The sequence below is a fragment of the Penicillium hordei genome, assembly GCF_028827395.1.
Source record: "Penicillium hordei strain IBT 12815 chromosome Unknown utg000005l_segment0_segment0, whole genome shotgun sequence".
Taxonomy (NCBI): Eukaryota; Fungi; Ascomycota; class Eurotiomycetes; order Eurotiales; family Aspergillaceae; genus Penicillium; species Penicillium hordei.
Window position 1 is genome coordinate 816,966 of NW_026623146.1, and position 25,302 is coordinate 842,267.

General features: G+C 48.5%; 8 protein-coding genes across 8 annotated transcripts; 5 read left to right on the forward strand and 3 right to left on the reverse strand.

Annotated features, from left to right (window-relative positions):
* Positions 1–4: 4 nt before the first annotated feature.
* N7537_009269 (putative G-patch domain protein) lies at positions 5–2,964 on the forward strand (the record flags this gene model as incomplete). The annotated part of the gene is made up of 7 exons (XM_056900323.1): positions 5–122; positions 243–541; positions 635–710; positions 776–960; positions 1,061–1,121; positions 1,180–1,526; positions 1,588–2,964. The coding sequence occupies 7 exons, from the start codon at positions 5–7 to the stop codon at positions 2,962–2,964; spliced, it is 2,463 nt and encodes an 820-aa protein (XP_056748991.1).
* A 306-nt stretch (positions 2,965–3,270) lies between these two features.
* On the reverse strand, positions 3,271–3,873 carry N7537_009270 (uncharacterized protein; the record flags this gene model as incomplete). Its single annotated transcript, XM_056900324.1, has 1 exon — positions 3,271–3,873. One exon carries the CDS (start codon positions 3,871–3,873, stop codon positions 3,271–3,273), a length of 603 nt encoding a protein of 200 aa, XP_056748992.1.
* A 946-nt stretch (positions 3,874–4,819) lies between these two features.
* Positions 4,820–7,351, reverse strand: N7537_009271 (uncharacterized protein; the record flags this gene model as incomplete). The annotated part of the gene is made up of 2 exons (XM_056900325.1): positions 4,820–7,215; positions 7,309–7,351. The coding sequence occupies 2 exons, from the start codon at positions 7,349–7,351 to the stop codon at positions 4,820–4,822; spliced, it is 2,439 nt and encodes an 812-aa protein (XP_056748993.1).
* A 4,578-nt stretch (positions 7,352–11,929) lies between these two features.
* Positions 11,930–12,139, forward strand: N7537_009272 (uncharacterized protein; the record flags this gene model as incomplete). Its single annotated transcript, XM_056900326.1, has 1 exon — positions 11,930–12,139. One exon carries the CDS (start codon positions 11,930–11,932, stop codon positions 12,137–12,139), a length of 210 nt encoding a protein of 69 aa, XP_056748994.1.
* Positions 12,140–12,614: 475 nt separating this feature from the next.
* On the forward strand, positions 12,615–14,426 carry N7537_009273 (putative pH signal transduction protein PalI; the record flags this gene model as incomplete). The annotated part of the gene is made up of 4 exons (XM_056900327.1): positions 12,615–12,804; positions 12,855–14,109; positions 14,167–14,366; positions 14,422–14,426. The coding sequence occupies 4 exons, from the start codon at positions 12,615–12,617 to the stop codon at positions 14,424–14,426; spliced, it is 1,650 nt and encodes a 549-aa protein (XP_056748995.1).
* A 4,640-nt stretch (positions 14,427–19,066) lies between these two features.
* Positions 19,067–19,534, forward strand: N7537_009274 (uncharacterized protein; the record flags this gene model as incomplete). Its single annotated transcript, XM_056900328.1, has 3 exons — positions 19,067–19,074; positions 19,140–19,180; positions 19,233–19,534. The coding sequence occupies 3 exons, from the start codon at positions 19,067–19,069 to the stop codon at positions 19,532–19,534; spliced, it is 351 nt and encodes a 116-aa protein (XP_056748996.1).
* A 1,087-nt stretch (positions 19,535–20,621) lies between these two features.
* On the reverse strand, positions 20,622–20,938 carry N7537_009275 (uncharacterized protein; the record flags this gene model as incomplete). The annotated part of the gene is made up of 2 exons (XM_056900329.1): positions 20,622–20,739; positions 20,823–20,938. 2 exons carry the CDS (start codon positions 20,936–20,938, stop codon positions 20,622–20,624), a joined length of 234 nt encoding a protein of 77 aa, XP_056748997.1.
* Positions 20,939–23,713: 2,775 nt separating this feature from the next.
* On the forward strand, positions 23,714–25,187 carry och3 (glycosyltransferase family 32 protein; the record flags this gene model as incomplete). Its single annotated transcript, XM_056900330.1, is given in 5 exon segments — positions 23,714–23,729; positions 23,743–23,922; positions 23,981–24,363; positions 24,430–24,935; positions 24,995–25,187. 5 exon segments carry the CDS (start codon positions 23,714–23,716, stop codon positions 25,185–25,187), a joined length of 1,278 nt encoding a protein of 425 aa, XP_056748998.1.
* Between the last annotated feature and the right edge of the window lie 115 nt (positions 25,188–25,302).

The following is a 25,302-nucleotide window of genomic DNA, read 5'->3' on the forward strand; positions in this document are numbered from 1 at the left end:
CATCATGGCGCCTCCGTATCGGAATGAGAAATTTCCTTCGGGATCCGCTCGTCGTCCCTTTCCTTCGCGAAATGATCGCGATGGTCGCATGTATGATGATCGTTCGCGATCTCGCTCGCCTGGTAAGCATCTCCCCGCACGTCAATGGTGCAAAAGGCCATACACGCCTTCGTCGCAGGGTCAATTTCTCCAATTGATGGAATTGTGGCTAACTTGATCGTCATTTGAATCAATGGATAAAGATCGTGCACGCTCGCCTCCTCGAAGACTAGCAGCCGATAGCAGACTCGAGTACTCCAGAGACCGAGAATCTGGACACGGCTACAGAAGCCATGATCGCGATGATTATCACCGTCGAAACTCGCGCTCATCTCCTCATAGGGGTAGACACACATACAAAGACCGCGACCATGAGGGTTATCGAAGCGCGAGTGGCAATCCAAGCCGAAGTCGCAGCCCTCGTCGAGGTCAGCCCCATATGGGGCAGGTGAGCCGAGAAGTGATGATGGATGGACTTCCGGCGGACATGGCAGAAGAAGATGTCAGTTATCAAAATCAGTGCTCGGATTTAGTATTTGAATATCTGCATTATTAAGGACAAATGCTGACAATGCGCTCATTTATCCATGAACAGGTCGCAGCTGAACTCAGAAATGCTTATCACACCGACGGCCTAGATAGCATTAGGGTTATTCGTGACCGACAGACGAGTATGTGAAAGTGCACGACCGGTTGGAGAATTTGCATCGTTTTAACCTGACATTGTGTTCAACAGAGTTGTCGCGGCAACTAGGGTTCCTGCGATTTCCCACGATTGACGCATCACGCGAATTTGTCGAACGCAATCACCCTTACATATTCTTTTATGGTCCCACCAACGACCGAAGTACGCAAGTGCGCATCGCTTATAGCCGTGAGAGAGAAGACCGCCCTCGTGCAAGTGACTGGAACTGCAGAAAGGTAAGTCAACGCGGTGACCCCAGGAAACCTGCTTTCCCAGATCGGAGGGGGTACCCAGATACTTAGGTACCTAGGTATTGTTCTGCGCTTACAAAATCAGTGTCTCGTTCTCAATTTCTCCACACGTACACATTGTTTCAAGTGCAGTGATCCACGACCCGGTACGTACACTGCCACCCTTCACACAATTCTTCTTCTAACATTAAACCATCCAAACAGATATGGATCTTTCCGGCCCCCCTGGAGTTCCGGCTCCTAAGATAACTAACGATGGTGACAATGATGTTGCTCCTGAGACCCAGCCTTCCCAGTTCCTCCTGATCCGTGGCCTGGAGGCATCTGTCACAGAGGAGCTTCTTGCAAAAGGAGTTTCTAAATTGTATCGGCCCTCCGGCAACAATGACAGTGCTCCTGATAATCAAAAGAAGGGATCAAAGGTAGCCTCGACCACTGGGGACAGCAACCTGGGGGCCCGTGAAGGCTCTCTCCATCGCGTGCTACTTGTACGTGACCGCAAAACCAACGCAAGCTGGCGTTACGGATTCGCAGAATTCGCGGGAATTAAGGTACGCTTGTTGTATTCACACCCTTACCTTTCTTCTCTCCCACTAATCTTTGACATTATAGGACGCACAAGATGCAATGATGCGGCTCAACTCTTTCGAAAAATTTACCATCTCCTCCAAGCCGGTGTTGGTTACCTACATTCACGGCGGAGTATTTGTTCCTGTCATGAACGCCCCATCTGGTGCTAGCTACTACACGTTCAGCCCGTCTAACAACCGCTCCCTGAAGTTGATGTACTGGGATGATGCAGCATACGTGACAGAACTGGTGCTGTCGACAGCAGAAGACGATGCCGCACAGGAGCAGAAAGCCACCAAGACAACTTCCAACCCCGGAGACGGCCAAGCCAAGGGCACAAAAGACTCCGATAAGGGAAAAAAGAGAAAAGCCGATGCCACGACCAGTGCGAGTACTAAGAAGCTTGCAATGCCATCCCAGCTCCAATTCTGGAGTGACCGCCACGCTGAGCTACATGGGATCAGCAGAGATGATGCTGGAAAGCTCGCAGAGAGCTCGAACTCAGCAGCTCCGACCACTGACTTTGCTGCCCCGGCGACTGACTTGGCAGCTCCGGAGACGGACTCAGTTGCTCCACCGGCTCCATCGTTTGCAGACTGGGGGAAGCTCCGTTGCCTCTTGTGCATGCAAGATCTTGTGAATGAGGGACATCTCAGATACCACGAGCGCACCAGTGATATCCACCGCGAAAATCTCAAGGATGTCAACTTGAGAATTCTCGGCGTATGCTGGTTGGTTATCTATGGTATCATTCCCATGCCGACTCCCAACTACGAAGGCAGTAAAGACGAATATCGCGACGAAATTGAGGAAAGATATTGGATTCCGCCATCACCTCGATCCTTTGCCGACCTAAAGCGGAATTGGTGCCTGTTGTGCTTCAGCAAGTTTGATACCCCGGAAGAGCTCTACGCACACGACCGTAGCAGTGAATACCATCAGAAGGAACTGAAAGATGATGAAGCGGTGAAGTGGGCCTTGGACAAGCTTAAGGAGGCGGGTATCGCTCAGGATATAGTGCAGGCGGCTCCAGAAGCTCCAGAAGCCCCAGAATACCGAGACCGCGCAAAGGAGCGTCGCCAGGCGTTCGGACGTGATGATGCCAATGCCCGCCAGAGGGCCCCCGAACCAGAAGAAGCAGAGGATCAGACTTCCGTGCAGACTACCTCGATCGGTGCTTCCCTTCTCAGCAAGATGGGCTGGACCGAAGGATCTGGCCTTGGTGCTCAAGGAACCGGTGTGACCGAGCCGATTCCTACTGAAATCTATGCCCAGGGTGTGGGACTGGGTGCGCAAGGAAGTCGATTGGGTGAGGCTACTGAGGAAGCTGGGCGGAATACCAGGGGCCGGTACGAGGAGTTCCTGGAGAAGACCAAGGATACCGCACGCCAGCGCTACGAGGACATGGACCGTTCCTGATCAATTCAGGACGGTTGAATGTACGATACGGGGTGGTTGTTGAGGGGGTGATGAAGTGAGAGTGAAGAGGGGGAGGGTATGCGATGAACACCTTCTAAGCCACAACTGAGTGGCCGATCCCATGTAAGATTACGACCTAATGAACCTGTACAAGTACACTTGCTCGCACCCGTTTCGGGTGTCATTCCATTGTAACCGGTAATCCACGCCCAGTAAATGCATATAATGTACAGTTGGTATCAAATCATGAGTAGAGTGTAGGGAGTGGTGTTTGTACAAGTATTTCGAGTCCATAATCAGTTACTCTCAGTTACTCTCTTGAGTATCCTGATCACTCTTATCCTGACGGAACGCCCTCTTCATCTTCTCCTTCTCCAACTGCTTCTCAAACTTATCACCTAGGATCTTAGCAACCCACTCAGTGACCTCCGTCTCAAGCTCCTCATCACTCTTCACAGGTGTATCACTACCACCCTGCAACCCATTGCGCACGAATCTCCGCATATCCTCAAGCCCATTAATATTCAACGCATACCCGACCGCGCCACCGGCCATCAGTCCAAACGAGATCACATTGAGAGTCGCCAGATTCAGAGCCTCGAATGCATCGCCTGCCGAGTTCGAGTGCGGCTGGTGGTACGTCGAGCTTGTGTAGAATGGTGGGATGCAGGAGATGCGTTTCTTATGGAAGGCCCGGCGTGTGACTAATACCGACAGCGCGAAAAAGGTCATTCCCCCGAAGAGGAGTTTGAGGTTTGTGTTTGTTTGCGGCGAGGGTGGTTGCGCTAATTGTGTTTGTGTTGGTGCTGGGGTTGCGGATTCATCGGGTGTTGGCTTTTCTGAAGGTTTTGGTTGGCTCGACTCCGGGGTTGGAGTTGGGCTTGAACCCCAGCCGAATAGTGAGACCATTGCTATGTGCGGTGTGTGTGAGAATGAGTGTTGTTTTGTTGGTGATGCAGAGCTGGATGGGTTGGAAAAGGAGAATCGTCGAGAGATCGAGAGTTGTTGTAATATCAAATGGAGGATGATTCGGTATGATTCGGTATGATTTTCTTCCGCGAGGGCAATGTAACTCAAAGCACTGTATCTGAGGGGTTGTCTTGCTGTTCGCGTGGAGGAAGCAAATCCGTGCGGAGGCGGAGACTGCAGATCTGCACGTGACCAAATTCTCACTGAGGATTTCTAAGGTTGGCGGCCTTTATTGTTGACATACAACAATTTGGTGGAGATTGGACTTATCTTATGTGAAATGACGCGATTGCCACCAATTAGACAGAATAGCTAGGAATCTCCCGTTCTGGGACCGACCACACGAAGCAACAAATGGCTATATCATAGGCAAGGCCGAATTATAACCGGAGTTTTTAGGGCTAGGCCATCGGCTGACTCGGATATCTCATAGAACAAGTCGATTACAGTGCAGCCGCGACAGTGTAGGACAGAAAGCCAAGTTCATGATAGTAATTCATTAATCGTCATGTCTTTCTACAAGTCACATTTCTCATGTGTAGAAGTTCGAGACACCTTTTTTTCTAAGTATTGTCCGAGTATTGTACTTGGGCGATGAATTCAACGGGAAACTGTAGATATAGACTGTCATTGAACGAATTATCTTCTATGTATCACTAAAACATGACGCCAATCAAATCGGAAGTATATAAAATATGCAAAAACGCCGAGTATGCAACTGTCAGAATAACAATGGTCCAAACCGAAAATCGTTCCAAAACATTTCAAAAAATCATTCTCATATGTTCATAATTCAGCACGCTTCGAAACAACCGTCAATATGTGCTCATAAAAATGCAAATCATAACAGCATGACGGAAGATGCTATCCAAAAAGTCAAGGAAAACTATTTCATATTACCCGTGGTAATGAGCATATCAGTGCGGCCAGGGCGATGGAAGCGATCAATACCAAGATGCTCCTTACCATCACGACCGACATAGATGCCAAAGCCGTACAAAGGCATCTGGCGCTCCGAGGGCGGAGCAACAATAAGACGAGTGACGAGGTCGGTTTTGCTTCTGGGCTCGCGCAGGATTTTATCGGACAGAAGAGGCGACTGATAAAGATAGCTCATCAGATCAGCCAATGTAGTGATGTCGTGGGGGAGATAGCGACGACGGCCAGGCCAGATTGCCACGAAAGATATGGCATATAGGCCACAGAAGCCAATTAAAGCGTAGAATGCGGGCAAAAAGGTAGCAATGCGGATGTCGTCGTGGGAGGGGAACCAGAGGGCGATGAACACGCCACCGGCGAGAATGGGGATGCCGAGGGATAGCAGACTCATGACAGAGATGAATGCAACCTTAAAGTGGCGGTTGATGACGGCCTGGATGGTGACTTGGAATGGGTAAGAGGATGGGTAGGAGAGTAGAATGCTCCGTTCGGCAGATGCGCCACTGGGGGAGGAGAGCTCGGCGTATGGCTGGAGAGCTCGGAAGTATACGTCGACGGGTTGCCAGGCGAGGAAGAGGACGTTGCCGATTAATGCGGGGATGAAGCTGTAAACGAAATTAGAGGAGGAGAATGCGGTCGTCGATGGGAGTGTTGGAAGCCTGGGAGGAAAGCCGCTGACGATGGCGTTGTTGATAAAGCTAACGGCGACAAAAGCGGCGAAGAGGGCGAAGACAATGATAATCCAAATAAATACTGGGATTTTGCGAAGGAACCAAGGTGTCCAGCGATAACGTGCGATCGGCGAGTATAGGTGGTGTTCATTTGGGTCATTGGCGAGTCCACCGTTGTTCTCAAGATCAAAGCAAACCTTGGCAAGTCCGTTTGGTTGGTTCTCTCGGCTTTTGCCAGTCTGGTGGAGAGATGGGGTGCGTACGGGAGCATCTACTTCGCCGATTCCGTAGAAGACCTCGGTCTTACTTGAGAGTTTCCAGTAGCCCAGTCGAAGGATTCGGGGATCAAGTGATTCTTGAACTGAGGGGACTGTCTCAGAGTGCTCAAAATCGTGGAGAATGTTTGACCGTTGAATGATCGAGACCAAATCTGCTAGGCTGACGGGATCCCACATCAAGCCAGACCGGCCACGAAGGAAACGGACGAAGAGCATCATCAGACCTAGGGTCAAGGCACCATATAATCCCACCAATGTCCAGCCAATCGGTTGAACAGAAGCCCATCTCCAGACACCTTCTCCGTCTATGGTATAGTACTTTGCCTGGAAAAGACAGCTGAGAAGAGGGATGGCGAAGAAGTTTGAAAGCCAAATTGTGAACAGAGAGAATCCAAACAAAGCCTCGCCATGTCGGAAATGGGAGAAGTCGGGGAGGATGAAGTTTTTTGAGAGGATAGGCAGACGATTCACTACCAGGCCTTCCTTTCGCTCCGCTGACATCATTGAAAAAGGTGCTATGCGATATACCGCAGCCTGAATGACAAATGACCAGATTATAATGGGCGCGGCAGCAATCTGTGGTAGAAACTGAAGCACAAAATACCTCGAGTCACCTTGACGCAGGTAGTTCCATAATCCATTCTCACCACGGGACCAAACATTGCAAAACACTATAGCCGCTATCATGGCTAGACAGCAAAATATTGTGAGCGCCAAAGCCCAGGGCCGAAGAACAAGCGGCAAATAGTCCAAGGGGGGGTACAACAAGCTCTGCTCCGGCGCATCAACGGCCATGAAGGACTCGGGATCCACTGACATTGGCCTTTGCGGCAAAGCCTGTGGTGAAGGAGATGTATACGATGGTCTCACTGGAGGCGTGTCATGGCGAATGGGGGTGCGTGTGCGGGTGAAATAACCAAGTCCCTCGTCCCATACAAGTCTATCAGATGGATAATCACTTGTCGTCGTGGTGGAAATAGAGTCTGTCCTTTGGACACCCCGAGCTCTGTCCTGGGTGAGCTGATCGATTGCAAACCGGACGTATGGTGAATCGTCCAAGCCTGGAGTTGGAGCTGGTCCCGGGTAGTCACTGGGAGATCTGTGAGAAGCCTCGTTTGATCTTGACCCGTCGGATATGGGGCTGATGTGACCCGGTCTGTCTTCTACGAACCGGACTGTGCTGGATGTTGGTGGGCGTTGAGACTCGCGATCTTCTTGGGCAAGATTTATCTGCGACATGGCGGGTGATGGTGCATGAGAGTCTGGAGTCCTGAATCGCATGATTGTTGCTAGACTCTCAGGACTAGAAGGAGCACGGTCTGAGAATGAATAGTAGTCGTCTGATGCAGCCACGGATTGTTGAGATTCTGTCCGGGCAAGTTGCGGTTTGCTTGCTATATAGGAGTCAGTTGACTTGAGTCTTCTGAAATCTGTGCGATGTCTGTAGTTAAAAAGACAACGGGGCGGGGGTTCTTATATGCACGTACTGTTAACATTGCGCAGGCTGAAGTTTCTCATCGGGTTCGTCATGCTGGCTGGTTATTGATCCCACGCGCAACAATAATCAATCTAGAAGCATTCCTCGACGCCCTTGAGATGCGAAGGGGTTTTTTTTGAGGACCAGCAATCGCTGCCCAGCGGGCTTTTGTCTGCCATAGTGCTGGGTGACGTCTCCCAGCCACCCCAGCCACCACGTCGAGCTTTGCACTCAACAAGCCAATAGGGACGAATTAAAATAAGAAGTTTCAACCCAGACACTATTAATTTGATGAATCACAGTCAAGATGATATCGAATCAAAATTCGAGGAACCATTATGGAGATCGTTGAGGTGTTTCGCGGCCCGATCACCAGCACATCCATCGCCTAAAGCTTGGCCTTGTTTTTTTGGCGATCTCCCCGAGTCTCACCAGGTCTCACACCAGATCGTCTTCTATTTCAATATTTTAATTCTTATCTAAATAGGTTATAATCTCTATGGTAACAGTTTAAACTATAGTCCTGGATGTCTTGCCAGACCCCGGATCTATAATGCAACAATAATCTAGACTCTTGCCTCGCATCCCCGTACAAGTTCCACACTGGGTCCCCAGGCAATAATTGCCAACAATTGCTATCCTAGATGACTGCGGTACGCAATAAAAAAAGCAGGGCGTGTCCAAAAAATTGTCAATGGTCCCAATTCAATGCAGTGTGGTGTTGCAATTGTTTTTCTCCCTTGCTGGTATAAGTGGCTGGAACTAGGGCTTCGCGGGCCGAACACCACATGAAAACATAAGGCTGTATTCAGGGAGCATGAAAGATATGATCGAGTTCAATTTTGGTTTATTAGACATTGTTTGGGATACTCATTCTTCTTATTAAAATGAGTATTTCTTGCTTCTAACTCGATTGCTATGGATAAACAAATTAAGAGACACTGACATGGATAGCATCCACTATACATTGTTTCAAGGGCCTTGAGAGTTCAGAATCGCTGAGACCAACATGGATAATTACTCCGTTTTTTATTTAGCACGAAAGTTGCCACATATGCTTCCCGGTTGTGTCTGAGGCTTGAATAGTTGTTTGGGGTCTTGAGCAGTGCTTGTCTTAACTTTCGTTTGCCTCTCGTTTGACTTTTGTAACGGCTTTGCCTGTTCTCTCTTTGCCAGCCATCTCTCTCAGATATGTTCCTTTGTTTCCACAAAGCTATATAGTTAGCTTCATGGTAGCTGGTTTTCTCTGCCTTCAACAATCTCTCCATGCGGCCAACCAATATAGCCACCTGGAGGCAGCACCAGCGTGAATTAACATTATATATGATTATATTTACTACTCATGAATGTCAATCCATGAGCCTAAATAGAACAGGACCGATTACAGGACGGAGTATGTGTGTGAGAATAATCCTTCTACAACGAGCGCAACTAATGAAGATTTCCAGTGTCTTAGCGATGACTTGGAATCAAGATCGAGGTTTTCCCCACACCCATATAGCACGAGGGCCTATTTGCATATGGGCAGATGTGGGACGGCACCTTGAGTACAGCTCCGATAAAGCTCCGCTCGCGCTGGGTCAAGTACACCGTGCAGTTTTCCCAGACGACGTAGAGCCGGCCAGCCGCTGGCACAGCTCCGATGTTCACACGAATGACAACCAGCCAAAGCATGCTTCACAGAACGTGCAACCAAATCTCAGAACTATCAGTGTGTATTTTTTTGTTCTCTCACTGCTCTTTTGGCTCTGTACACTGCGGTACTAATAATGAGTTGTCATAGTTCCCTTTTCGTTCGCCAAGCGGGCCAGCCAGTCTCCCCGTGAGTCTGTTGATGAAGATCGTTGGGATCCCCATGGAGCATCCCATGCATGCATGTTTGCTGATAGACTGAGCTTTCTTCGGATGGTTTTTACAGAGTATATAAACCTGGCTTGCTAGAATGAATAAATCAATGATTCTTGATCTACTTTCTCCCCTCCATAGTAGTAGCCCGTCCCCCAACAAACATGTCACCTTTATTGATAGCAGGGCTTTCTATGCTCGCTGTAAGCTGAGCACACTCTACGAATTTGAACCCCCTACCGGTCCATACTTCGCGATCGACTAACGCACGAGTCGTAGTCCCAAGCACCAAATTCATTGATCTTCCCCCGTCTGCTGCCACTTCTACGACTAATACCCGTCGCAAACTATCCACTCTGGGTACTAGTGCCTCCACTATGGACTGAGCAGGTAATGCTAGACACCCTCACGAATATAACCCCGTGCTAACTCGTGAGTTGTACCAAGGAGGTCTAAAAGTCCAGACTGCTGCTCCAAACAAACTACGCCGTCAAATTAACCAAACCATCCATGCGCTTTACAGCCCGTTATCCCATCTGACCTAGTATGCCCAGTAGCTCATATGGCCGTATAACGGGCTGTAAAGGACGTGGTTTGATGGATTTGACATCGGAGTTGCACTTTCAGAAGCAGTCTGGGCCTTTGAACTGCCATGATACAACTCACGAGTTACTAGTGAAACGTGAGTCATCTGACATTGCCTATGAAGGCCCCTAAGCCGCAGAGGTTGGTAATGCACGAGTGCTCGCTCCAAGCGCCTGCTTGATCCCCTTGCCCTGCTACTTTGCCTGGGGGAATTAAGCAGTATCACAGGTCTAGAATGAGCGGTTTCAGTCGACGAGTTTAGGTAATGTGCGACATTTCGACGTGTTTGTCTGATGGCCCTTTCTACTTGGAGAAATGATAGAGAATATACATGGGTGTGTATGACTAAACCTTCAGTATATTAACCTATGCAGCTCACAGTTGTGGCTGGGTCTCAACATGTATACAAAGTCCGCTATTCCCTTCCTAAGCTCATTCAAAAAGTGTTGATAGAAGTTCTAGGGAGAGATGCATACTATCATCTTGCTATTTCATTCTATCGTTGCTGCGATTAGGTTAGAGGTATTTGCTCCGCTACACCCTGCAACTCGATTTGAGATGAATCTATCATTTTATCATGGATGACCTTGATACCAAATGCCAACGTCATTCAATGTGAACTTATTCTTATGTCTCGTCCATTATGAGAAAGTACTCCGTTCATCCATATCACGTCAGTAAGAGGCAAATCTAACAGACTTGAGAGCTGATGAATACCTAGGAAAGGGAAGCAGGACTTGCGCATATTGCCAGCACTTCCAATTCCGAATCTAACATAGCGTTCTTGAAGACCAGATGTCGACCGAGCATCCTGGACCCCACTGACCCAAGTGCTCTCTAATGACTGTATCAGAGTTACTCTGTCAAAGGTTTTCAACGGTTGCCCTTCCTCGTCCTCGGATTTCTGGCGTTTCGGCCAACTGAAAATCTTCCATAGGCAGCGCATGCTGTTTCGCAAATAGAATAAATGAACAACTTGGAGCGAGTTTGTCAAGTCAGTCCTCTGGCCCTTAAAATCTTGCTAGATTAAACTTACCCTTGTCACTTCCGGGAATGGGAGTTAGTTATACGCCAAGTCCACAGTGGCTTACCATGATTCACAGGCTGGGTTACGCAGACACTGTACAACCTATGAAGCTTCAATTCCCCCAAAACAGTCAGAATGACTACCGTTATAGTACACATTAAATTTAGTCATCCTTCGGAGATAGGTCAGTCACACATTTGGAATTTGCGTAAAGGGTCCATGGCTATTGCTGATAAGAACATGCAACCGGGATCCAAGAATTGCAACTCTACCACGATGTGTAACAGCATATTCCCGTGGCCTTTGTACGATTTACCAAAGTCTCAAGGAATCAATATGAACGCAGATTTGTTGGGTCAAGAAGAGGGCTGGATGACTACCATTCTGTACACCCAAAATCGGTGTTGAAGACTAACATTGATGGGAATAGCTTTCATTCTACTAAGCATTTCCTCAGGGGTCAATTTATGTGGTGGTGTGTCCGGACTGTAAGTGGTCACACGACTGTGACACAGTAGTGAAACCCCACCTGGAATTTATTGGTCCAAGAGATTACAAGTTTAAGCTTAATGACTTAAGATATCAACTGCGTTCGTAGAGAGCCTGTGCAGTACCTTGCACCAACAGAAGAACATCAACTGGCCATGGCTAAAGGCGATTAGCTGTATCTGGTCTCTAGCAAATGGAAGGAGGTTTGACAATCGGGTTAGAGCTTCGAGGTGGAGACTGCCTGTTTCATATTAAAATGTGGAACTGTGGGCCTCCAACGGCGTTAGAGTCCGGTCCAAGCGTTTTCTGGGGCCAATTTCCCGACTGAAATTAGAAAGTGCTGTGCCGCATTAGTGGATCAAACAGTGACTGGCGAGATTGCGAGTTCTGTTTGAAGGGTGTGCTTGCTCATTGATGGATCGCGACATATGACTGACTTCTGGATGTCATATCGAAACATTTCGAAACGCTGATCTCGTTTCACCACAAACAAAATGACGCCTCTGAAACCATGCATATATCTTGGCTCTTTAAAGACCTTAACCCGGACGGATAAATGAGATTGACATTCACCTGGTAGGAAAGTCAGGATCCAATCGAACACGGCAGAGAAAAAGTCTTGTTTCCATACAAGAAACAAGGATTCAAGGCGTTGGTAAATTAGCCAACAGAACAGCCAATGATCATGGGTTCCAACGAAGCTCGAAATTGTCCTCGTCGCCCACGACTACTCCGACACCCGGGCTTGGCAACCTCTCCCAATGCGGCACACCAACCGGGCAGAGCGAATGAGAAGGCAGGACAGCTCTGCGCCATTAACCCCGACATTCCAGGGAGGGGAACCGTGCAGCAAACCATCTTGTTTAGCCTCATCGGACTTTCAAAGGGGGATTGAAAGAGAAGATCAAGAGAGGGTAGAAAGCTTCATATAATTGGGAAATGACCGAGTAATGTAGATGGTAGAGAGAATCAGACGTAGAAATAGAGTGCGATCATCTGACTGCTGCCTGAGGCCAGATATCCAAACCTCCTCTCTCCTCTCTCCACAGACTCTCCCCCCAATGGCTTATCTGCACTCTTGTCATTCCTTTATTCCTTTATGCTTTTGATTCTTTAAATTTCCTTTGGTTCTTAACTTCTTGGCTTTTCCCCTCATTTGCTTCTTTTTCCCTTCTACTTCTTTGCCTTGAAAGCTTTTGTTTCGATCTCGGGTTCAGATGTCCCCTGCCAATGCGGTGCTAGATCATCAACTCTTGCGTCGCGTGTGCCATTAGGCCATTAAAAATAATCGCTTATTTTGTTTCTACCTGATTTCTTCTTTGGCCTGGAAGTAAACACAAGGTTGACCTCCTCTAGGGTCTCCCCTCACCATGTTGCTCAAGCCTGCGACACCCCTCACCATCTTGCTGCTGATCGCATTTGCGCTTTTGCTACTCTCATGTCTTTCAACTCCTATTGTCACGGGAATTCCTCTAGCAACTTTCAAAGATGTCGACTATGGTGTCTTTGGATATTGCAAGGGTGATACCTGTACAAATATCCATGTGGGATACACGAGCAGTAAGTCTCCCCCTTACGTTTCTGCCTGCTCTCCGCTAAATTCCATGCAGATGATATAAGTAGCACCGGCGATGATTTCAATCTCCCTTCCGGTACTCGAAAGTCACTATCCGCGATCCTCATCATTCACCCAGTCGCCGCCTTCTTAACCCTCATCTGCCTCTGCCTGGCGATCGCGGCCCACTTCCATGCGCCCTCCCACTCGCCGCGGTTCCTGTTGGCGCTCCTCATATTGTTGCTACCAACACTCCTCGTGACTCTGCTCGCATTCCTCGTCGATATCTTGCTCTTTGTGCCACACCTAGGATGGGGTGGTTGGATTGTGCTGGTCGCGACCATCATCCTCACCTCTTGCGGAGTCGTCACATGCGCCATGCGCCGAACCCTTGTCAGCAGGAAGGCAAGGAAGCGCCGGATCGCGGAAAATGCTGAGATGAGCGGAGAGAACTATTACAACCGACAGAATGGCACTGCGGCTGTGGATACGGCCCCTGTTCCGGCTCCCGTCGAACCCAAGGAAGCCTTTGTGTCGAACTCTCTCAACTCTGATTCGGGCCCAACATTCGCATCCTTCCAGACCGATACACGCGATAGTGATGACGATCGCACGCCTCTCAACTCGCGGGCACCAACGAGCGATATCCCTGCCCCCCCGGACCATCGCGGTGCCCCCTATGGCGCTGCGCATGATGAATTTGCCAACATCCCGCCTCAGGGACCGAGCCCGTACGGTGCTGGTCCAGTGTCACGGAATCCCTCCGATCCGCGCATTCGTCCCCAATATTCCGACGGTAGCATGGGCTCTCGAAGAGCAGGAGCGCCGCCTGGCTTCAACGGACGCGGGCGAGGTGGATATCCTCCTCGAGGTGGACGCGGAGGACCTTACATGGGACCTCCTCGCGGTCCTTCCCCCGGCTCCCGGGGTGGCTACATGGGGCCAATGCCAGGCCGTGGAGGTCGCGGTGGAATGATGCCACCTCGAGGACCCCCAGTCGGCTATGGGCCCGGTCCTGGCGGCCCCAACCCCGGTTTGGACGGATATGGCCGATCTGTGTCGCCTCATATAGACGACCTTCGTAACTATGGACCGCCGGGTCAGATGCGACAGCCATCTCCCGGGCCCATTGGCATGGCCGTGTCACCGGAGCCGGTAGGTCAAGCCATTGAGATGACTCCGCAACATCGGACGCAGTACGATATGCCTGAGTCGACCCAGGCACCAATGAGCAGCGTACCACAAACGCTCTCAGCTGAAATCAACGGCCCCGTCCCTGAAAGCCCGACAAGCATGTATAGTCGACCTGGGTAAGTCAAATGTTACAAACAACGTCACTAAATTGACCACTAACCTTTTATCTTTAGCTCCTACATTCCTCCTCGCTCAGGCTGGAGTGCAAATGATCCTCGCACGTCCCCGCGACCGCCGGGGCAATCTCTGCAACCTAACAACAGCGGACCCAACTACTATGAAGACGTGGATCCCCGTTTCGCTCGTCGACCATCGCCCCCCAATGACTTTGCTATCCCCCCCTCTCTGACACCTGGAGCTGGAGCTGCTCGCTGTATGTACTCTCACAGACCACACGCGTTGGCGGAGGCTTACTGATTTTCTCCCAGTCTAATGAAATCTATTGGCTTCCAAGTGTCAATGACGCTTGACACGATTCTTCCCCTCTTCTACGCTTTGCGATACCCTTTCTCTTTCTTCGGCTAAATTTCGATACTTTTTTTTCTCAATTTCATGGGGGCACTGGGTCCTTCTGAGTAATGGAGTTCCGGTTTTTTTTTTTTTTCTTCCCATTCCTCCACAAATGCTCTCTCTCTCTTGGGACGATCGCTCGACGTTTCATCCTATCCTCAAATATCCGCCACAAAATATTGGCGTGAGAACGAGAGGGTTTTTTTCCCCCGCTGCTGAGTTGTACTCCGCCTGAACTTTGATGTATAGCAGCAGGCGGCTACGATGTACAGAAACTGATCTTCGAGATCTCTGGCTTTATCTGAGATCAGAGGCACTGGACGCTGCTACTGGTCTGATCACCCCTTTACTTTCTACTATGTACTTTCTTCCACTGAGTGGACTGAAGATTATTTTACCCAATTCCACATACATTTCTGTTCTCCGGGTACATCTTGCTTTTAACAATATACATAAGAAATGATAAACTTCTCCCTGATCTTTGTATATAGTTCCATGTGAGATGAGGTAGATCGGTCCTTCGATCTTCCCTGCTGATCTTGGCGGGTGTGCCACTAAGGTTGCTAAAACAGCGGCTTGGTCTACCATTCAGTGCGCCCCTAAGATTGGCTTTTCCTCGACTTATTTCTTGTACGTTATGCGTCGAAATTTTTGCGTGTTTCAACCGTTACGCTCATAGTCTCCTTATAAGGACTCGAAGAGCCAGGGTATCCCTGATATTACGTTCAACCAACGGAGAGCAGAACTATAGACCCTGATGGTGATGCTGTTGCTGACAACGCAGTGGGCCACCACAAATCCATCGAAGCAGAGTAAAAGAAAAGGCAAAGTACGACAAAGAGCACGGCGACGTCATACACTAAAACACTCATCAACATCACTACTTGCTCTTCTGAGAGGTACAAAAGATGTTAAACCACGCTGCGAGTAATACATACAGGGAGATCGACCACCTAGAATAGGACAGGACTACTATATTGGTCTGATAAGCGGAAACAATATGCTTAATTTCTCTGGAGAAGGTGACCTGGTGGCGCAGGTCATTTCTTTATGAGATAAGTCCGCTAGTTGGGTAGAATAATGAGGTTGAATGACTGCTTGGGGTGTTGATGGACAGTCTAGGTTGAGAGTTGACGTAGGCTAGTCGGCTCTGAGAAAGGAAGGTGGTCGAAATAAATGATATGAAGGGATGATGAATGATATATCTTGGTATTTCCAAGCCACAGCTCCTGTGTGGGGGTGGCTTCGTACCTCGGTGACGACGACGAACCGACAGGCCTGGAGGCCTTGGATCTAGGTGTGGAAGATGATGGGTATTAGCCAATGACGATAAATGATACTGTGAGAACGAGAAACTCAGCCAGAGTCGACGAAAATGCCAATCAACTGGCCAGGACAACGTCACCATCAATTGAAACTGAGGCAGGGGAGGGTACAGAGAAAGAGAGAGTGCACCTCCACCTTCCAGCCCTCACTTCACACACACACACACACTCTCTCTCTCTCTCTCTCTCTCTCTCTTTCTTTCTCTATAGCCTCCCCTACCTCAGTTTCAATTGATGGTGACGTTGTCCTGGCCAGCTGATTGGCATTTTCGTCGACTCTGGCTGAGCTCTCGTTTCACAGCATCATCTGTCGTCAACGGCTAATACCCATCGTCTTCCACACCTAGCTCCATTGCCGTAAGGCCTGTCGGTTCGTCGTCGTCGTCCTCGGGTGTTATATCCTGGAACTGTTGGAGGAGACCTGTTCGGTGTATGAAGTTGACCACGTAGCGGGTGGCCTGCGGGTTCGATACGATCTTGTCGTAATCCATCTCGTTGATCCCAATATCCCATAATTGCTCCCACAACTTCGTACGCGGAATAAAGTACTGCGGACACTGCATAAGAATATGTCTTGGTGTTTGTGAGCCCTTATCACAATTATACCGGTCAGTCTTAGCTGCCTTGATCTTAAACAAGAAGTGTCGAAGTCCAATCCGCATTGTACGCATCTAGATCAAGATCGCACACTGTGGTTTCGACAGTCCTTCGTACAGCCGGAGTGTCTTCTTGTTCGGCGCCTACACCAAGCGCTTTGTCGGGGCGGAGGTCATCTCCCGCTCCCACTGCTTCTCCCACCGCTCTCTAAATTCGCTGGCGGCGAGTCGGATTATCGGATTATCCGGCCCGGTCGCAACTCCCATCCTCGTACTAAGGAGCGCTGCACTTTTTGCTTCTCTATCGGCAAATTCATTGCCGTCCACACTAACGTGCGCACGGATCCACCTGATAGTGATATTCGTTGATTGGTTTGGTCTCGACCAGATGGCTCGTACGTGATCATATATCAGTGCGAGCACGTATTGGCTAGAAGGTCGTTGTGGGTTTTGGACTGCTTGGATGGCAGCCTGGCTGTCAGAGAAAATGATCACCTCTCGAGCCTGTCCCTCGTTGTCGGTTCTGGTTTTGGCGAGTGCCATCTCAATACCGCTGAGCTCGGCAGCGTACACGGTGGATTGGGAGTACTTTCCTAGATAGCGTCTCTGCTCGGTCACTCCCTCTAGAAGACTGGCCGTTGATGCGCCAATGTGTCCAGCAAACCCGCTCCCGTCCGTGAAGATTATGCTGGTCTTGTTTCTCCTATCTTTGTTACAGATAGCTTCTTCGCAAGTGTCGTTGTGGGGTTTTAGTGCGGCTTCTTGGTTCTCAATATAACATGGTATTCGTTGATTCGTACCTTGGTGTGAATATACCTAACATTTGCCCTTTCCATGTTGATTATTTGACTCGACTTCAAAACCGTTACATGAATATAATAACAGCTTGAAACCAACATTGGCAAAGTAAAAAACTGCACTTTTAGCATTTACTTCCCACTTAGGCTTTCGGACAGCATTGGTGATTCCCCCACTTCTTCATTGCAGCTAACGCGGTTCTAGAGCTCCAGAAATGGTTGGAGCGATCGGCCAGGAAATCCCCTGAACCTGAACTCCTCATTAGGGTGATTTCTCTTCTTATTTATTTCTCTCACTCCTCCCTGAGTACCTCCACCGTCACTGGTAGTTGGATGTACCCTTTCGCTCTGCATACTTGACAGGTGACTGTAGAGCAAACTGCTATATTTGAACTGTAGCAGGCAGTAGAGCCCTATTGTATTAGGCTCACTTTGCGCTTACTTCTCATTGATCTCCCTGCTATATCAGCCCTCTATCATATACAACCTTCACATTAAGTACGGCTCATGCCGATGTTGTGTTACGTTGTGACTAGATTTCAATTCATTACAGTATTAATAAGATTATCTTATGGCTATCGCTGCCTGAATGGCAGTCATTAGGCTGCACTGGCATCTCTCTATTCATTCTGTATACGACAATAGCAATTCACGAAGACGCAGTCTCTGCATCGCTATTTAAGATCCTACCTAGAATTTCTAATTTCAACTTCCTCAGCAACCACCTTGCACGCTTACTGCAAAGCCGGGAGCAACAACCATCAAGGTATGATCCTTTGGCCTATGACCAAGATCTGGGACAAAATATCGACCTAACGACGACCCTGGTTATATTGCAGGATTACCACTCCAACTTACACCCAACAACAGCAGGATCCCAGCTAGTGAGATAAACCATTGTACCCCATGTTTCGAACACTGAGCTGACAGATATAAAGTGGCGGATACTCATTCTATTCCTACGCTCAGCAACGAGCAGCTCGAGGAGCTTTCAGAACTCAGAGCTCGAGCAGAATTTCGGGGCCGTGATCTGAAAGAGATACACCAGGAGCTAGCGCGGGTCATGAACTACAAGGAAGCCACTATGCCCGCCAACCCGGATTGCTACCACACTCATCCACACCTCCTACTGGCCATGAATGAGGAATTGCAGCGTTTCAATCGACTACTGAGTCACATGGTGGGAGAAGAAGAGCAAGATGCCACCTCAGAGAGCAAGGTATGGGAACAGGTCGGCTAGAGGTCTCATGCTAGTCTTATATGGTGGTCGGAAGCGGAGATGAATTTGAATCCAGTTTCTATCTGCAGTTTCTAGCTGGGAAAATACAAAAATGTTAATAGGGCCAAAAATGATGACCTTTCTGTCATAATTAGGCCGCTTATGATGGGCAATGCTTGGTTCCCGGATATTATGCTGTTGATCAGTAGTAATATGCATGAATGCATTCATGGAACCGTTCCTCTTTGTACTCCATCAGTGGAACTCTAAGGCAAGTCTTTTATGTTGGGCTGAAGCGGGGATCGATCTTGCTTCAGATTATGTCTCTCGCTTCTAGCTATGACAATGATACTGTTAGGAGGAATTACGTCAAGGTGCATTGTGGAATATGAAATCCTTGATTGAGTAGACAGTTGTAGACGTTGAGTTGAGAGCTATGAAATCCGACAGATACCTAGTCAATAGCACTACTATTTCCCTCTAGGGGTGGTAATCATATCACATTATAAATAGCCATTTTCATTTCAACTTCTTCAACTTCTTCAGCAATCACATTGCTTGCTTACTGCAATCCAGAAGGCACAATCAGCAAGGTATGACCCCTTGGCCCATGACCAATATTTAGGATGAGACAGTGAGCTGACTACGACTCTGGTTACATTGCAGATTAAACATCATCATTATCCATCGAACTTACAGAGGGCACCAATTCAACAGCTACATTGGTTACATCTTCACGAGTGAGTTTAAACCCTTTCCCACCTCCCGAGCACAGATCTAACAAGTATAAAGTGGCTGAGACTCGCCCCATCCCGACTCCCAACAACGAGCAACTTGAGGAGCTAACAAACCTTACGGATCGTGCACATAGGCGAGCTCGGGCCCGCAAGGGTATAGATGAGAAGGCCAAGGGCATTATGGACGAGAAGGAAGCTATTATGGCTGCCAATCCATATTGGTACTATACTCATCGAGACCAGTTGGAAAACATAGACCGACAATTGACGTCTCTTGACCAAAAATTGAACAATTTGCAGGCCGAAGAGGAAAAGGATGCCGCTAAAGAGCGGGCCATATGGATGCAGGTCGTTTGAGGATGCCTAGAAGGTGGAACGGATGTTGGCAATTTGACCGCCAGTGGTGGATATTGCTTGCTTTCCAGACCTATCAGAGTATCCTTGAAGGTTGAATTTACAGTAATAATATGCATTCCTGGATTTATGGATTTATTGAAATTTCAGGGTTGTCTCTCATCAGTAGATAGAGGCCTCATGGTCTTACATCGATCTCACAAGTAGAATTGTCTCACATCACTTTACTTTCAGATTTTCTTCAATATGGGTTGATTGCTCTGTTTCTGCATTAATAAAGACAGTAGCTGGGTTTCGCTTGGATTCCTTGGGCTTGCAATCAACCACGCGCCATGGAAACTTCCGGTTTTGTTGTTGGTCTTAAGCTCCTTCTGTGCACCTCGTAACCATTTCTTTTGTTTGGTACAATTCATGGAATCACCATGCTACGTAGCTGGGTGAGGTATTCCTGTTAGAGAGGAGGCCCAGGGACTACAATGTAGAGATACTGAGCACACTGGAAATTCTCTGTATTCATGGGGTGTCTCATACCAAATGATGGCTCTCCCAGCCTCATCAAATTGTGGTATCTCCTCTTGTTGAACATTGTTAACCGAATTTTCTCCAAATCTCGCGTTCCAAAGCTCGATTAACGCGCTGTCTGGCAGGTAGGGCGATCATCTCGCGGGAGAACCTCCATTCCTGTGAAGATCCTCATGCTTGACGGTTGGGATAAGTATCCCCATTTAATTGAGATTGGTTGGCCATTTGGCGTATATTCAGAGCAAATAAACTGTGGCAGACTTCTAATGATGGGTGTACACCCATCTCAAATTTTGCACCTGGCGTATAGTTCCCCTTGTCTCCTACATCGTGCATCTGCAAGTATGAGTGGGCCATTCTAGTCGGCTGGAGGTGCATATAAGTTGAATCCTCCAGCTACCTATCGCTGGGCGCTGAGATTAGGCAATTTTGCTCCATAAAACTACTCATTTCCCGGAACATCTCACAGGATAGAGGTCCTAGCGGAAGAGACTTCGATACCACAGAGTCACGGTTGAGTTGAGCGATTGATTGTGTTGCCACCTGCGGTCGAGTATTGGCGGTCTGCCTAAGTGCGCTTGTGGGCATTGGTGCCATGGTCTGTGGTTTCGAGATGGTTCAGGAGAGATGAAGAGGCCGGCATGGACGGGCCGTCAGCGGAGTCTTCGCCAAATGTAAGTTGTTTACTGCTTTAGTGAAGGTCTCCAGTCATTTGGCGGATTTATGTACCAGTTGTTCGCTTCGGAAGCGTTGAGGCTCGCTGGCTTACCATGCAGCGTAGATTTGGGTGGAATCCATGTCTTGGTCGCACACCTGTAGACTCATGCTGTGTACCGCAGTGAATTTATGGATTGGCTTATAACCGCACATGTGGTCCTTCTCCATAATTAGGCATTTCTGTTCGAACTCTGTGGTACCACGAAGTCTGATGCTGTTGAAGCACTCAGACTCATTTCAGGAAAGTACCAAGCAGCCATTGCGACTGGTATCATCTCCAACTAATCCCTGATCGTGTATCTCTCTTCCAGTGCGTTGTATACTAATTCAAAGTACACTGGCGGGAGTGAATATTGGCTTGGAATGAGCAATTGACGATAATCGAAGGTTTCCTGGGATTCTCGCCTAAGGAGTGCATGTGGCCAAGATAGCTGAGCCGAGCTCGGTCGGTTCGTTTAACCGCACGATAGTCTTCTTTGCTGAACAGCAGATAGAGAGTCTCCTACGGAATTATCTGCGTTCGTTGTTCCAATTCCTAAAACATGTACGGTGGGGGACATCGTGATAGGTGAAGGCTATTAGAATTCCCACTGCGTGTATGATTTGAGATGCCCTAGGGAAGATTCATCTCCCAGCATAGGCCCATCTCGTAGCACGGACTTGTACTTGTTCCAGCTCCTTTTGTAGGTGGACCGGCTGTTCCTAGCGTTTTCTTTTGTCAGCTTTCCGTTTAAATGTAGTTAGATCGCAGCACAGGGGTTAGAACTCACTGGTCAAACTATACCGAATTGGACATTTGATAGTTGTTATATAGTGAAGTCGAGATGATCAGTGGAGAGATGAGGTCATGGTTCACGGTTAGAGCGTTGTATTGAGTTCGATGGTTCTTCACTCCTTGTATAGCCCAGAATGTGATATCTGACTCTTGTTGGTCCTATAGACCAAGCATCAGGTCAACGATAGTCGCCCATATCTACTATTCTAGTCAATGATCTGATGGGAGCTGTGCGTGCGAGAAGAGGTTGTAGAAGGTTATAATAGTTTCAATAATTTCATCATAACCGAGAATCATTCAGTTTTTCGCGGCATTTGCACCCTTCTTGGATAATCCCATCTCGTATAGAAAGGTCCTTCCCTCTCCTAATGTGAACCCCAGCGAGATAGGCCTTGCCTCCTGAAGTCCTTATCCCACTCCCCCCAAAATGCCTTGATCTCAGACCACGTCTAGATCGGAAGGCCATGGGGTCTGGAGTATATAGGCAGCCACACGAGCACGACCTTGGCGGATAACGCCTTCCTCGGCCGAAAAGTTCAACTCATATATAAATATTAAAGTTGGGGAAAATTGAAAGCAAAGTGACGTGAAGAAGGTTCAATTGCGAGGTAGATGTGAGTTGATAAATAAGTTCCGGCTAAGACAAAGAAAATCGGCTATACAATTTGAGATAGTTTGATGACCGCCTTGATCAGCGGCTTTGTGTTTAGTAGCAGGCTAGATTTGGTGGCTATTACGAGGAGAACTTTACCAAGTAGCTTAATACGAATTAGCGACGGCTTGCCATTAACGAGATAACTGAGATATGCAAAAGTTGAAGTTCACCTCTCGCTCCTCCGACAGTGTTAGTAAATCACCATCTGACTCCTCGGACTAGAGGGCAAGCATCCGATCATATAAAGCTCTCGGAGTCCACGCCAACAGCAAGATGGGCTTTACCACCAAGCAACTTTAAGCCGATAGTCAGTCCTTGCATTCCCTCAGTCCTCCAATATGCCAGGTAACTGGCTATCTGAACGTTCCTCCAGCTCTATAATGTTGATCAAAGCAATGAATTCCCGCCAATTTCGGTTACAAGAATCGGTCCACCGCTTCTAGGTGCTGGGGGAGAATGGGTGCCAGTTGGTTGCGATATACTCGTAGTATCCGTTGGCCTCTCGTAATCCGCGTTGGATCCGTGAGTGCGCAAGCTCGCCGAATCCTACAGACCCGCAACTGGGTGAGTCTTTCATCGTCATGACCTACAATGTTTTGATTGATCATTGTAACTAAATTCGCAATAAAGGGTAAAATGGGATCTGGACGAAGCCTTTTGAACAAGGCGCGGCAAGACCGCCTTATCCTCTGCCTTGATATTGCTTGGTATGTGCTTGTAGCGAGGGTCCTAAAAAGTGTACTTCGTACAGAGACAGTAGTGGCCTTTGGTCAGAATGATTTCGCTTGCAACCGACGCAAATACGGAGTACCAAGTCCTGCAACAAAAAATCGTACTGTGCTCCGGAATGGGGCCACTTCTACTGCATCGGGCCCGTTTCGGAGTTGACCCATGGTCAGAAAAGGATCTATTAACTTTCTTTGTTAATCGCCCCTTTCCTTAGCCTGTGGGGAGGACTCAGCCACCCCAGGAAAAATTTCTTCCCTCCGGTAGAAGGGATCAGGACGCGCGTGGGTGATGGATGCGCATGAGAGACATGCCAAAGATTCCTTCCAGTGACAGTGCAGTCCGACCGACCTTGCTGAGGAGAAATTGTCCGAACAAATCGCATCTCGATGTGCCAGGGCTGTCTATTGTTGCGATTGCTTCTTCAACCGAGAGCCAGTTCCGCTTGCGCGACCAGTGACCAATGGAATCGGTAGAAAATTTTCAACCTTGTGGAAAAGGGATCTGATTAGATTACATTTCGGACTAGTTCCATGTCAGGACTTGCTTCGTCGTTGCCTGGAAAGGGGTTGCGGCACTGGCCACTGTAGGGTTCTATGCGGTTCTGTGCCAGGCTAGCGGTATCGGCATGTTATATGTAAGAATTGCAACGATGTAACCAATGTACCATACAGTACAGAACTTTGCAAATATACGGTAAGGCATTACCAAAGAGTTCGTCATATATAACTAGCTGTATTTCGCGTTATAGGCCCCTAATATGAAGCCATTGATCTCAATTCAGAACATGCCTTTGTCCTTCCGTGTGTTTTACAGGTCCCAAATTGGGCATGATGGCATCGTACCGGCAGTTTCGGCGTCGGGCGGTTATCGTATTGGCATTAGTCGGTCTCATCACTTGGCATTTACACTGGCAGATGCACAACCCATCAATTGAAGTGACTCAGTACCCGCTGCTCTCAAGATACGTCTCTGGCCAGAAGGGGGATGGTGGAGGTACGAATTAGCGTTTCACATTTCATTACACAGGCCGCGTTCTTGCTAACATCAGCAGCTTGGCACATCCCACCAGGTTGGGTAGAGGGATCTGGCGTAACTGTTGAGAACATCATCGACGCGGCCACGTTGGCTCTCAATGCATCCAGATCTCTGCCAGAGAGGCAAGTTCCGCACTCTGCCATACCTCTGATAATCCACCAAACATGGAAGGATACAAATCCCGATCAATGGCCAGATACATTCCGCCAGAGCGCAGAAACATGGTTGTCAGCCGTTGATAGTGGCAACATGGCCTACTTTCTGTGGGATGACACTGGCATCGCTCAATTCATGCGGCACTTTGAGCCGGAGATAGAGAGTCCGTTCTATGCACTGCCGAGCAATGTGGAGCGATCAGACGTGTTTCGTATCCTGGTTTCCAAATGGATTGGAGGCATCGTGAGTAGCACTCTCCCCTTACCCACTAGACTTATCCAGGTGCTTCAGAAGATTGACTGAAAGCAGTACGGTGATATGGACACCGAACCTACTCGACCTCCGTCAAAATGGGTTGCTCCTGCAGATCTACAGCCCTGGCAAGATCCGGAGACTGGGAAGGCGTACAACTCAACCGAGCCTGTCAAAGCTATCGTTGGTCTTGAGGCGGATTGCCTACCTGACAGTGACCTCTACTGGCGTATGGGCTACTTCTACCCTATCCAACTGACGCAGTGGTCATTTGCCTGGGCGCCCGGGCATCCTATTCTACAATTGTTCATTAACCGTCTATTCGCAACCGTTCAGGCGGTTTCTGAGAAAAATGGAGGGCAGCTCCAATCATACTTATCTCAAAAAGCTCTCTATGATATCGACCCATTGAACCTCACCGGGCCAGTCGCATTCACGGATGCCGCTCGAGGGTGGTTGGAAACCGACTGTGGTTTACGGTGGAATTCTCTATCCGGCTTAACTGATGGAGGACTAAGCAAATTAGTGGGTGATGTTCTCGTCCTGCCGATTACCGGATTCAGGTATGTTCAGCGCCGCCAAACTTGCTCGAGTACCCCTGGCTTGTCCATGTACTAATTAGGTGCAGCCCGGGAAGAGGTCAATATAGAAACATGGGCTCGAAGCCTGTTACAGATCCCTCTGCTCGCTTAATTCACCATGCCCAAGGGTCCTGGAGAAAAACTAGCGTTCTTGTTGAGTACGGCAAATTTTGTCGCACCTTTTTCGGGCGCTGCAGGGATTGGTCAAAAGTACCTCATAACTGGATTTTTTGAGATGATAGCTGGCACCCCAGCTGCATACGATGTAAGATTATTATAATGATTACTCCCAGTAGGTAATACATAATAATGGAAGCAAGGATAGGCTTCTACTTAAGTCCACATTTTC